Source organism: Gadus chalcogrammus, chromosome 7 (genome assembly GCF_026213295.1).
Source record: "Gadus chalcogrammus isolate NIFS_2021 chromosome 7, NIFS_Gcha_1.0, whole genome shotgun sequence".
NCBI lineage: Eukaryota > Metazoa > Chordata > Actinopteri > Gadiformes > Gadidae > Gadus > Gadus chalcogrammus.
The window spans coordinates 999,270-1,011,769 of NC_079418.1; the positions used below are offsets into that span (position 1 = coordinate 999,270).

The window sequence follows — 12,500 nt, forward strand, 5'->3', positions numbered from 1 at the left end:
CCTCTAGACCCCTACCTGCCAGGTATGCTGTCCCTCTAGACCCCTACCTACCAGGTGAGCTGTCCCTCTAGACCCCTACCTGCCAGGTGAGCTGTCCCTCTAGACCCCTACCTGCCAGGTGAGCTGTCCCTCTAGACCCCTACCTGCCAGGTGAGCTGTCCCTCTAGACCCCTACCTGCCAGGTGAGCTGTCCCTCTAGACCCCTACCTGCCAGGTGAGCTGTCCCTCTAGACCCTACCTGCCAGGTGAGCTGTCCCTCTAGACCCCTACCTGCCAGGTGAGCTGTCCCTCTAGACCCCTACCTGCCAGGTGAGCTGTCCCTCTAGACCCCTACCTGCCAGGTGAGCTGTCCCTCTAGACCCCTACCTGCCAGGTGAGGCCTCCCCCCCTCTAGCCCCCTACCTGCCAGGTGAGGCCCCCCTCTAGACCCCTACCTGCCGTGGGTCTGGACCACTTCCTGCCGTGGGTCTGGACCACTTCCTGCCGTGGGTCTGGACCACTTCCTGCCGTTGGTCTGGACCACTTCCTGCTCCTTCTCCCATGGGAAGGAGGGAGAGGGCGAGGGGTGGAGGGAGGAGGAGGAGGAGGAGAGGGGGAGAGAGAAAGGGAGAGGGGGGAGGAGAGGAAGAGAAGGAGGAGAGGAAGTAGTTCTTGAAAAGTTATTTGAAAACTGAACACACACACACAAACTCTTGTAGATGCACACAAACACACACACACACACACACACACACACACACACACACACACACACACACACACACACACACACACACACACACACACACTCTGGTTCTTCCGTTGGAGGTTCAAGTATCAGAGCAGATTCTCTCTGACTGAATTATTCACATGTTGCCATGGCAGCAGTGGCTGCCATGGCAACCATCCATCAACATCCTAACAGGGTAGCATTAGGTTTGTGTGAGGCACTGTGTAGGGGTGTGTGTCTGTGTGTGCGTACAAGTGTGTGTATAAAAGTGTGTCTGTATACAAGCGTGTGTTTGTGTGTGTAGACAAATGTGTGTGTGTGTGTGTTAGTGTGTGTATACAAGTGTTTCTGTGTGTGTGTGTGTGTGCGTGTGTGTTGGAATGTTATTATTTATTTCACACTGGGCTTTGAGTGAAGTTTGATGAGTTCGGTTTTGAATGTCATTCATGATTTATGAATGGTTTGACTGAATGGGTGAATGTGTGTATGAATGGGTGAATCTGTATATGAATGAGTGAATATGTGTATTAATGGATGAATCTGTATATGAATGAGTGAATGTTTATATGAATGTGTGAATCTGTATATGAATGGGTGAAAGTGTGTGTGACTGGGTGAATCTGTATATGAATGGGTGAATGTTTGTATGAATGGGTGAATGTGTATGAATGGGTGAATGTTAGGTAATATTGTAAAGCCCATTTTCCTGTCTTTATATTAAAGGTAACGGATTGATGTTGAATTGATTTGAAAACTATCTAAGTTAACCCTTAAATATTTCCCTTCCCAGGCGGTCGATCGACCAATGGGAACCCTCTCATCGTTTTCCCAGAATTCCCAGAGTTCAGCGAGTTGGAGGAGGAGGAGCTACAGAACGTCCTCAAATACCTGACCAGCGTTCCAAGGTCAGCACACACAGGCACGCACACACACACACACACACACACACACCCCCTTCATCACTTCCACTATAACCCCCTACACAAACAACCACACACAAACATACACACACACGCATATAAAACACACCCACACAGTAAACGATCGTTTCCATCCCTTCGCACCCCCTTCTTCGACCGCCAGAAGGGGGCGCCACCTCACCACGGTCGGGCTGTGAACTGTCTGACGCTGTGAAGCCGGTGGGGAACTAGATCGTTACGTAAAGCGGCTCAGGAGCCATGCTCAGGAGCCACGGGAGATCAGCGCTGTCATGCGCAGTTGAGTTCTGGGTAATAAAATGACGATTAGGGAGATGGTCAATTAAGAGTTTTTTCTTAATAGCATAGCACAACTGATTACATTAACAATTACAATTTAAAAAATGCAATCAATACCTTCAATAGAAAAAAATCCGGTAGCCTCTATATAATTGTTTTATTTTATTGGTATATATTTTTTCACAACCAATTATGTAAGATATTAGTATCAATTCAACCGAATAATGCAATAAAACTTCAATATAATGGGGGCAGTTCAATTAGCTAGATATAAATTCATCATATGTAAGGGATAATGTATAGAACGCCGGTCAGAAAATAAGCCCCGACAGGGCGAACAGGACACCGACGCGCAGCGGAGGTGTCTTGCTTCGCCATGAAGGGGCTTATTTTTCGATAATGACCGGCGAAGTTCTATACATTATCCCGCTTATTACACGGCTACTTCCCAAAACGAAACAATTTATTTACAATGTATTTGTTACCAGCATTCATGGCGTTGATCAGCAGAGAAATAGACCGCCCAAGACGTTGACGTCGTCGCTTAGCAACCGACAGCGCTTGGGTTGATACATATCCCGCTTATTACGTTGACAAGTTACCGGACTACGTGCGGAGTGATACCAAAGGCAAAAAGTCATTTTGTTTACCTTGACAGCGGTCATTATTCATCCGTTGCCAATGAATTATCAAAAAATAATTGACCGCCGGAAGTTGTGAAGTGCCCATGCAAGTGAAAGGAACGTTGAAAAGACCTGTGTAATAACCAAAAATAATTGACCGCCGGAAGTTGTGAAGTGCCCATGCAAGTGAACGGAACGTTGAAAAGACCTGTGTAATAAGTAAGGGATAATGCCCGACGAGGTGTCCATTATCAGGAATTAACTGACGATACCCGGATTCTCCCTAATCGGAACCACCATTACACGCCCGTTGGGTTCTCATGCAACGGAAACGTTGTTCACTCCTCCAGTAATTAGGACGGACCATAGCTACGACTTTAGAACGGGAGGTAGCGGGAGGTATTATAGTCCGCTGAGCTTTGTTGTTTCCCGTTGCTATGGTTACTACTATTTTAGAGACGATACGCCAGCTAGCGCATTAATTGAGAACTGTTAACAGACAATTTGACGGAACTACTTGTCCAGGTGTCCGTATATCAGGAGTTAATGCACACCCTGCATCCAATCAGAATCGAGTATTCCCGCAGACCGTGGTATAAATATATATACATGTGTATATATATATATATGTAACCGATGTCTTTCTGCGTTGTGTCTTGTATCTTTGAATGAGGCACACACAGGAGTCGAGTAATGGAGGTTTATTCTTTCAAAAGGAGACAAAACAACACGGGCGTCACACACAATCCGGGATATCACTCTCCACTCAGCTCCGTGCATCAGCGCTCACTCACGCTAGCTTAATATATCCTGTGACTGTTGTATATTGATGTGACTCGGACACATGCGCTGCTTAGAATCAAAAACACGTCTTTACTTGTTGTCCGCCATTATACAATTACATGCAATTACGTCCTGAGTGACGTCATACAACCTGAACTACGGAAACACACACAATACATTACATCCCCTTTCTTAAGATGCTTTGTTTTGCTTTCGTTTTAAAATTAAACTGACACAAAATAATGCCTCACTTCTTTGTTGTAGTTATGACACGTAACATAAAACAATGCCTTAAGGTAAAACTTTTTCTTCAGTGTTTAACACCATTCAAATAAACAAAATGCATTATGTTACACTCATGCATTAATAAATCGACAACATTCTTTTTTTTTTTTCATTAACACTCAGTAACACAACCTAGCATCAATCTGCTTGAGTTCGAAGGTATTTCTAGTCTCTGTATCTGGCTGGAATCTTGACTTGTCTCCCAGACCTTGTGTGATGTAATTGTAACTGTGCTTGTCCATCATGTGAGTCAGTGTCCTGATTGACCTCTGTGTCGTTGCCTTCTGTGTCAGATCCAGTGTGTGCCGTTTCAGTGTGTATGTATGTGGGAATGTCCTGCATCTCTGTAGGTGGAAATTCCCTCTCGCCTGTCTTCAGTAGATGCTTTCTGTTCCTCCTGTAGACTCGTCCATCTTGTGTGCGAACTATGAAGGATCTTGGTAGCTGATGTCTTTCCACAACCACAGCTGGCTGCCATGTATCTCCTTTCTGTATCCTGACATTTTCACCTGTTCGTAGATCTGGCAACTTTTGTGTTTGTCTGTCAAAGTAGCTCTTTTGCTTCATTTGTCTGCACTTCAGATTGTCTTGAACTTGAGCTCTATTTTCAGGAGTCAATAGAGTTGTTGATGCTGGAAGTTTGGACTTTAGACGACGTCCCATTAACAGCTGTGCAGGAGATAATCCTATACCCTCCAGCGGTGTGTTGCGGTATTCGAGCAAAGCAATGTATGGATCGCCATTGCCGCTCTGTGCCTTTTTGAGCATGTTTTTTACTGTTTGTACAGTTCTTTCTGCCTGACCATTAGACTAAGCATGTCCTGGACTGGAAGTAACATGTTCAAATTCCCAACTCTCAGAAAACCCTCTGAATTCACCACTGGCATATTGTGGACCATTGTCAGAGACTACGGAAACTGGGGTTCCGTGCCTAGCGAATGTCGACTTCATGGCAGTGATGACACCTCGGCTTGTTGTGTCACACAACTTGGTGATCTCTGGTTATTTTGAATAGTAATCTACGCAGAGCAAATACTCTGCACCATTGTAGTGAAAGAGATCTGTGCCAATCTTCTCCCATGGTCTTCCTGGCAGTGTGTGGGGAAGTAGAGGTTCTTTGGGATTGCTGTTTTTGTTTTCATTGCATACAGCACATTGAGACACAACGCCCTCTATCTCAGTTGACATGCCTGGCCAGTAGAGAATATCCCTAGCTCTCTCTTTACATTCACTATGCCAAGATGTGACTCATGGATTTTGTTCAGCATTTCCTGTCTCATCTGGTTTGGCACAACGAGTTTTGCAGCTTTGAACAACAGTCCTGATGCATAGCTGATTTCCTCTTTGAATGTCCAGTATGTTTTCATTTCTTTTGGAACATCATCTCTTTCTTTTGGCCATCCTGTCATTGTGATGTCTCGTAGCATTTGCATTTCCGGATCATCCGTTGTTGCTTTTTTGAACATGATTAATCTATTTTCTGAGATGGGTAGTTGTGGTGTAACCCAGTTGACTTCCAACTCCTCTCCTAGCAAATCTTCTTTTTGCTCTTTTAGGAAAGCACGGCTCAGAGTGTCAGCGATGTACAGCTCTTTCCCTGGCTTATAGGTAACTTTGAGCGTGTACCTCTGTAGTCTGAGAAGCATCCTTGCAATCTCATGGGAGCTTGGTGGAGTGGCTTTTTGAAGATGCTCTCAAGCGGTTTGTGATCACTCTCAACTTTAATGTCTCTGCCATATAAATACTGGTGGAATTTCTCACACCCATAAACTATGGCAAGTAATTAGGGGTCCAAGCCAACAGGTTGGATCCCTATTGTTTTTGTAAGGATTTTTCTTTTTATACTTCCTTCCCTAAAAGTGTGCCCACAGCCCAAACCGTAAATGGTGCCGGCACGCCAATTGCATGACTAGATCCAGGTCCCTGAGTTCTACGCAGACGACAAAATCCAGACACGCCGGACACTAGGTGGCGCTATACCAAGGAAAGACGCGTTTGGGGCTATAACTCCCACACCGAACCTCCCACAGTCAAAAACGTGTACCCACATATTCACTGGAGTCTGCTGCATCTTTTGGCATAGGCCACGCCCATTTGCGTCTATATTTTTTTTTCTTTGCACACAACATCGTCAGACGCACACACAAAAATAAATTCGCACACTTTTTTGATCCGACCTTCGACGACTAAACGGTAGCGTTTTGAATATTGGTATATTAGCTAAATTAGACGTGGAAAATCAAAAATCCCAAAAAATCCAAAAGTAGACATCGGATCGAGTCCAAATTGTACACACATGTTGGTGCTACCCTTAATGTCGTTCGATAAAAATTACGGAAAATTTCGCCATTAGGGGGCGCCATAAACGAGGAAATTGTATATCTTCTACAAAATTTCGCCGCGAAAACGCTACACTGACTTCTCGCTACTCCTACCACAGTCAAATCCTTTGTATCCACAGGTTCAGGGTAGCGTTTTGAACACATGCTTCGCGTTGTGCCGGCGAAACGCACATTTCTTGTCGCGTTGTGCCGGCGAAATACACACTTCTTGGACCCCTGCATAACTGCTTGCAGTTCTAGTTCCTTTTCAATTTGCGCATATCTGCACTGACAGTCAGTAAGCGCTCGTGATCCATACGCTACAGGCCTTCCATCTTGCAGTATTACAGCTCTTATGCCTTCTGAACTGGCATCCACAGACAATGTCACAGGTGCTTTCACATCATAGAACTTGAGTGTTGGTGCATTGGTAACCAACTTCTTCAATTGTTCATAGCTTTGCTTTTGCTCCTCTTCCCAATGCCATTCCGTGTCATTCTCTAGCAGCTTTCTCAGTGGAGCGCTGACCTCAGACAGGTTGGGAATGAACTTTTCAAGATATTGTATCATGCCCATGAATCTCATCAGCTCCAGTTTGTCTTGTGGTGGTGGTAGCTGTACCACAGCTCTCACTTTTTCATCATCTGCTTTCAGCCCATCAGTGCTGAGTACATGACCTATGTACTTGATCTCTGTAGTTCTGATTTTACATTTGTTTCTGTTCAATTTCAAGTTGTACTCCCTTGCTCTCTCCAAGACCTTTATTAATCTCTGATCATGTTCCTCGATTGTGTCACCCCATACAAGCAAATCATCGATAATGTTGACTACTCCTTCCAGGCCTTCAATCATTTGTGCCACGGATCTCTGGAACACCTCAGATGCAGAAGAGATTCCAAAGGGTAGACGGAGGAACCGATATCTCCCTATAGGAGTGTTGAATGTGCACAACTTGGAACTTTCTTCGTCCAGTTTAATTTGCCAAAACCCTTGATTTGCGTCTAGCACAGAAAAGTACTTTCCTTTCGGCATACGTGAGACAACCTCTTCAACAGTTAGCAGTGGATAGTGCTCTCGTTTTATTGCCTGATTAAGATCCTGTGGATCCATGCATATCCTCATCTTTTTCGGTGTGACCACCTTCACCATGCTACTCACCCAGTCTGTCGGTTCTATTTGTCTTGTTATCACTCCATTCTGTTCCATCCTGTGTAGTTCTTCCACTACTTTGTCCCACAACTGATCTTGGAGCATGCACAACTGGTGAAATAGTTGGATCAATCTGAATATGGTGTATCCCTGGTAAACATCCTAAACCAGAACACAAGTCATCAAAGTTATTCAGAATGTCATTGTCTTTTTTTATATCATACACTCTCTTCACCAAGCCTAACTTAGTGCATGTTTTCTTCCCCAGTATTGCTGGAACATTTTGCTGCGTGATCTCAAACTCAATCTTGTGTTTCTGTCCTTTGTGCACACAAGTGAGTTCTCTCTTGCCCAATGGCGCCGACTGGTGGCCGAAATATGCAACAAGCCTGCAGGTGGATTTTTTCAGCTTTCCTCCGATGTCGAGTGAGTTGAACGTGTCTTCTGACATCACATTGCAACCTGCACCAGTATCAAGCTTACATTTCACATTTCCCCTGTTTATCTTTAGTTCTTCAGTCCACTCATCGCCATCCTCCATCTCTGCATGGTCAATCTTTTTGATGCATACTTCTTGTTCCACATTGATTCTGCCAATGAACATGTTATGGTCACTGTCACTCTGTTCCACAGCATGCATTTTCCTTGTGTGGCCTTGTGCCTTGCACATCTTTGCAAAGTGATTATTTTTCTGGCATGACTTACATGTCTGACCAAAAGCTGGACATTTCTTGTATTCATGTTTATATCCACATCTATTGCAATCAAATCCCTTTTGCTCATCCTGTGACGCTGGCTTTGTTCTGCCCTTTTCAGCTCTTTCTGTCTTAGCTGTATTCACAGGTCTTATTTTATGCACTTCAACTTCTTCATTGAGCATTTTAACTTGACTTGACGTGATCTCATTGGCACGGCAGACATCAATGGCTTTTTCTAACGTAAGATCCGCCTCTCTTAATAGTCTTCTTCTTACACTATCATCTCGTATGCCGCATACAATCCTGTCACGGATCAAAGAGTCCAAACTCACAATCTTTGGCTTTGCTCTTCAACTCCGTCACGTAAGCGTCTATGGTCTCTGTCGGTCCTTGAGCCTTTGTGAAGAACATATGTCGGGTGTATGGAAGGTTCTTTCTAGGCTCACAGTAATCTTTGAACTTTTCTTTCAACACTTGAATTTTGTCTTTCTCAGCTTCACTGAAGACAAACGTGTTGTAAACCTTTATCGCCTCTTCACCCGCCACGTGCAGAAAAGTAGCACACTGCACCGCCTCTGACTTTTCAGCTATTCTGCTAGCAGTACAAAACAGCTCCAACTTCTTGATCCATAATTTCCAGTTTTCCGCAAGATTACCTTGTAGGCTCAAACTTGACGGTGGCTGTAACTGTGCCATTTTTTCTTTTCTCTTTTATCATTCCGTGATTTCTTCTGACACCATGTTGTATATTGATGTGACTCGGACACATGCGCTGCTTAGAATCAAAAACACGTCTTTACTTGTTGTCCGCCATTATACAAGTACATGCAATTACGTCCTGACGTCATACAACCTGAACTACGGAAACACACACAATACATTACAGTGACTAATGATGAATACATGTAGGGGATAAATTATAGAAATGTAAACAAAGCATAAAATAATCTCAAAGAAATTAATTAAATAAAATATAAGAAAGAATTGTCATTTTCCTCACACTCATTTTACATATTATACCATAAACAAAAACACATAACAGGCATACCTTTCAAAAGGAGACAAAACAACACGGGCGTCACACACAATCCGGGATCTCTCTCTCCGCTCTACAAAACAAAGGAAGCAAACAATTGACCACACATACCGGATCACACAACTGCATTTGAAATATCAACGCAGGAACAAACTAAGCTACCACCGGCTCAAGCTAGTTTACGAGTTAAAAAAGTCCACCCTTCCAACAGTTCAATGACTGACAAATTGTCTACACACCAGAGAGTTTCTCCTGCGTGCCTAAAAGCACGTCGCAGAGCAGTGTGAACCACCACAACCGTTCAAGGGCAACAAACGTTCAAGGGGTTTACATAAAAATCAAAGGGAGAGAGACACAAACGCATATCACCAGCTCCGTGCATCAGCGCTCACTGACGCTAGACACACAGGTGCAACGCCAAACCACTCCCCAGGGAAACAAAAGGCATGCCATAGCAAGCAACGAAACCAACTTACTTACGAACCAATATTTGGTGGAGTTCACAATAAAAAAAGGTATGAACAATGATAAAAAAATAAAACAAAATCAAATTAATTTAGCTCGTCTACATATATATATATATATACATATTTATCATATATATATATATATATATATATATATATATATATATATATATATATATATATATATATATATATATATATATATATATATATATATAGAAAAACACACTCATGCAAACACACACATAACGTGAGGCCATTGTGTTGTTGTGTGTGTGTGTGTGTGTGTGTGTGTGTGTGTGTGTGTGTGTGTGTGTGTGCGCGCGCACGTTTGCGTGTGCGTGAGTTTGTGTGTGTGTGAGTTTGTGTGCCTGTGGGATGGAAAGCGAGAGGCCTCTGCAGCATCAATTTATACCCCCGCTGCTCACCGCCAATCAAACCCAACACAGGGCTGTGATTGGCTACGGGAAACGGTAGACGCAGAGAGGCGGGCTCTGAGAGAGAGAGAGAGAGAGAGAGAGAGAGAGAGAGAGAGAGAGAGAGAGAGAGAGAGAGAGAGAGAGAGAGAGAGAGAGAGAGAGAGAGAGAGAGAGAGGAGAGAGAGAGAGAGAGAGAGAGAGAGCGAGAGAGAGAGAGAGAGAGAGAGAGAGAGAGAGAGAGAGAGAGAGAGAGATGCTCTCGTCCTTCCTTCCGCTCCGTAACGCGATGGATGCGACCGGCTGAGGGGTCCGCACATCCGAAACACAACACAACCGCAGCCACACGCACACAAACGTATAAACCGGGGACTCTCGCCATGACAACCGGGTAACCGCGGACCAGCGAATGGAATTAGACCGTCGGTCGCTCGTCTCTTCACCTGGCGACGGAAGGATGGGGTCCGCAGCCGAGGGTAGGACGAGCGCGCGCGCGCGCGCGTGTGTGTGTGTGTGTGTGTGTGTGTGTGTGTGTGTGTGTGTGTGTGTGTGTGTGTGTGTGTGTGTGTGCGCGCACTCACACCTTGCTAATGATCTGTCGATTGGCTAATGCCGATGGCCAGAGGGCTAGCATCAGCAGTATAGCTACCGTGTGTGTGTGTGTGTGTGTGTGTGTGTGTGTGTGTGTGTGTGTGTGTGTGTGTGTGTGTGTGTGTGTGTGTGTGTGTGTGTGTGTGTGTGTTTTGGCTGTAGGTAAGTGTTGCTCTGTGTTTTGTTTTCTTAATGTGTGTGTGTGTGTGTGTGTGTGTGTGTGTGTGTGTGTGTGTGTGTGTGTGTGTGTGTGTGTGTGTGTGTGTGTGTGTGTGTGTGTGTGTGTTGCTCTGTGTTTTGTTTTCTTAATGTGTGTGTTCTTGATTGAGTATTCGGCTGTTGAGGACGCACACACCTGCACGCACACCTGCACACACACACACACACACACACACACACACACACACACACACACACACACACACACACACACACACACACACACACACACACACATATAAATACACACACATACATATGCACATGAACATACAACACACTACACACACTACACTACACACACTATCGTACACACACTACACTACACACACTATAGTACAGTACACACTACACTACACACACTACAGTACACACACACTACACTACACACACTATAGTACACACACTACACTACACACACTATAGTACACACACTACACTACACACACTAGTACACACACTACACTACAATACACACACTACACTACACTCTGCACACTACATTTACTCTTAGTGTAATTGTAGTCTGTGTGGTGTAGTAGGTGCAAACTTATTGTTTGTACGTCCTTGCAATTAAAAATAGTAGCATTGTGTATCGTCTTATCCTAGCTATCTGTGTTGTCTACGGGGAATGGGTTAACCTAGTGATGGTTAGTGCTTGGTTCTATGAACGTCCTTGCTGTACCCACAGAGATTGGTAAAGAGCTATAGGTGAAAGCGTCTGATAAACGCCCTGAATGTAAATGTAAATGTACAGTGGAAGTGAAGAGGCAAACTATCTTAACACCAGTGAGAGTCAGTGAGAGAGAGGAAGGAGGGGTAACACTTTACAATAAGGTACGCAAAACGTGGGTAGTTACTGAGGAACGAATGAGTAACGAATGATGAACTACCAGGGGGCCCTAACAGGGCCCTAAGTGAGTTACTCAGTAACTACTGAGGAGTTACTGGTAAACAGACTAGGGGATGTTATAAATGTTTAACTAAAGTGGCTGTAGATCCCTCATTGTCATCAACAGTGGTTTGGCGTTTAGCTAACCCTAAAGTGCTTCACTACTGGTAAACGAATGATTCAAAAAGCTTCACTACTGGTAAACGAATGATTCCAAAAGCTTAACTACTGGTGAACGAATGGTTTGCGAAAGAGTAACAACTCAGTATGATGCATAACTTTACATGAAGGTACACAAAAAGCTTCACTACTGGTAAACAAATGATTCAAAAAGCTTCACTACTGGTAAACGAATGATTCCAAAAGCTTAACTAATGGTGAACGAATGGTTTGCGAAAGAGTAACAACTCAGTATGATGCATTACTTTACATGAAGGTACACAAAAAGCTTCACTACTGGTAAACGAATGATTAAAAAAGCTTAACTACTGGTAAACGAATGGTTCAAAAAGCTTAACTACTGGTGAACCAATGGTTCGCGAATGAGTAACAACTCATCATCAGTCAGATCCAGCTCCACCAGTCGATCCAGTGTGGGACCCAAGCCAGCCCTCGCCAGCGCTTGAAACCAAGGGCGGCAGGTTTAAAGCGTGCCCTGCAGCGGTGGACAATTGCTTTTAAGCCATCAGCATTACTAATGCCACATAATAAACCTTAAATGTGAATATTAATGTATGTATTGTGTGTATATGTGAATATCTTTATTAAAATATGACAATCATCCCGTCTGTGTCCTGTTAATTTAACAACTAATTGTGAAATCCCAGGGAAATTAAGTTGCTTTCATAATCAATTGGTCAGTTTGCTAATTCACAGAATGATTAATTAATACAGTATCCCCTAGTCTGTTTACCAGTAACTGATCAGTAGTTACTGAGCAAGTCACTTAGGGCCCTGTTAGGGCCCTGGTTGTTCATCATTCGTTACTCAGTAACGAATACAGTAGTCCCCAAGTCTGTTTACCAGTAACTCCTCAGTTGAGTAACTCACTTAGGGCCCTAACAGGGCCCTGTTAGGGCCTCCTGGTAGTTCAT

At 44.0% G+C, this 12,500-nt stretch overlaps 1 protein-coding gene across 1 annotated transcript in view; it reads left to right on the top strand.

Annotated features, from left to right (window-relative positions):
* Positions 1-12,500, top strand: part of LOC130385358 (guanine nucleotide exchange factor DBS-like) — a 56,565-nt gene that overhangs the window by 188 nt on the left and 43,877 nt on the right. Inside the window, exon 2 of the mRNA XM_056593844.1 lies at positions 1,500-1,614. Coding sequence (XP_056449819.1) covers positions 1,500-1,614 — 115 coding nt within the window. The remainder of the gene's footprint in view (positions 1-1,499; positions 1,615-12,500) is intronic.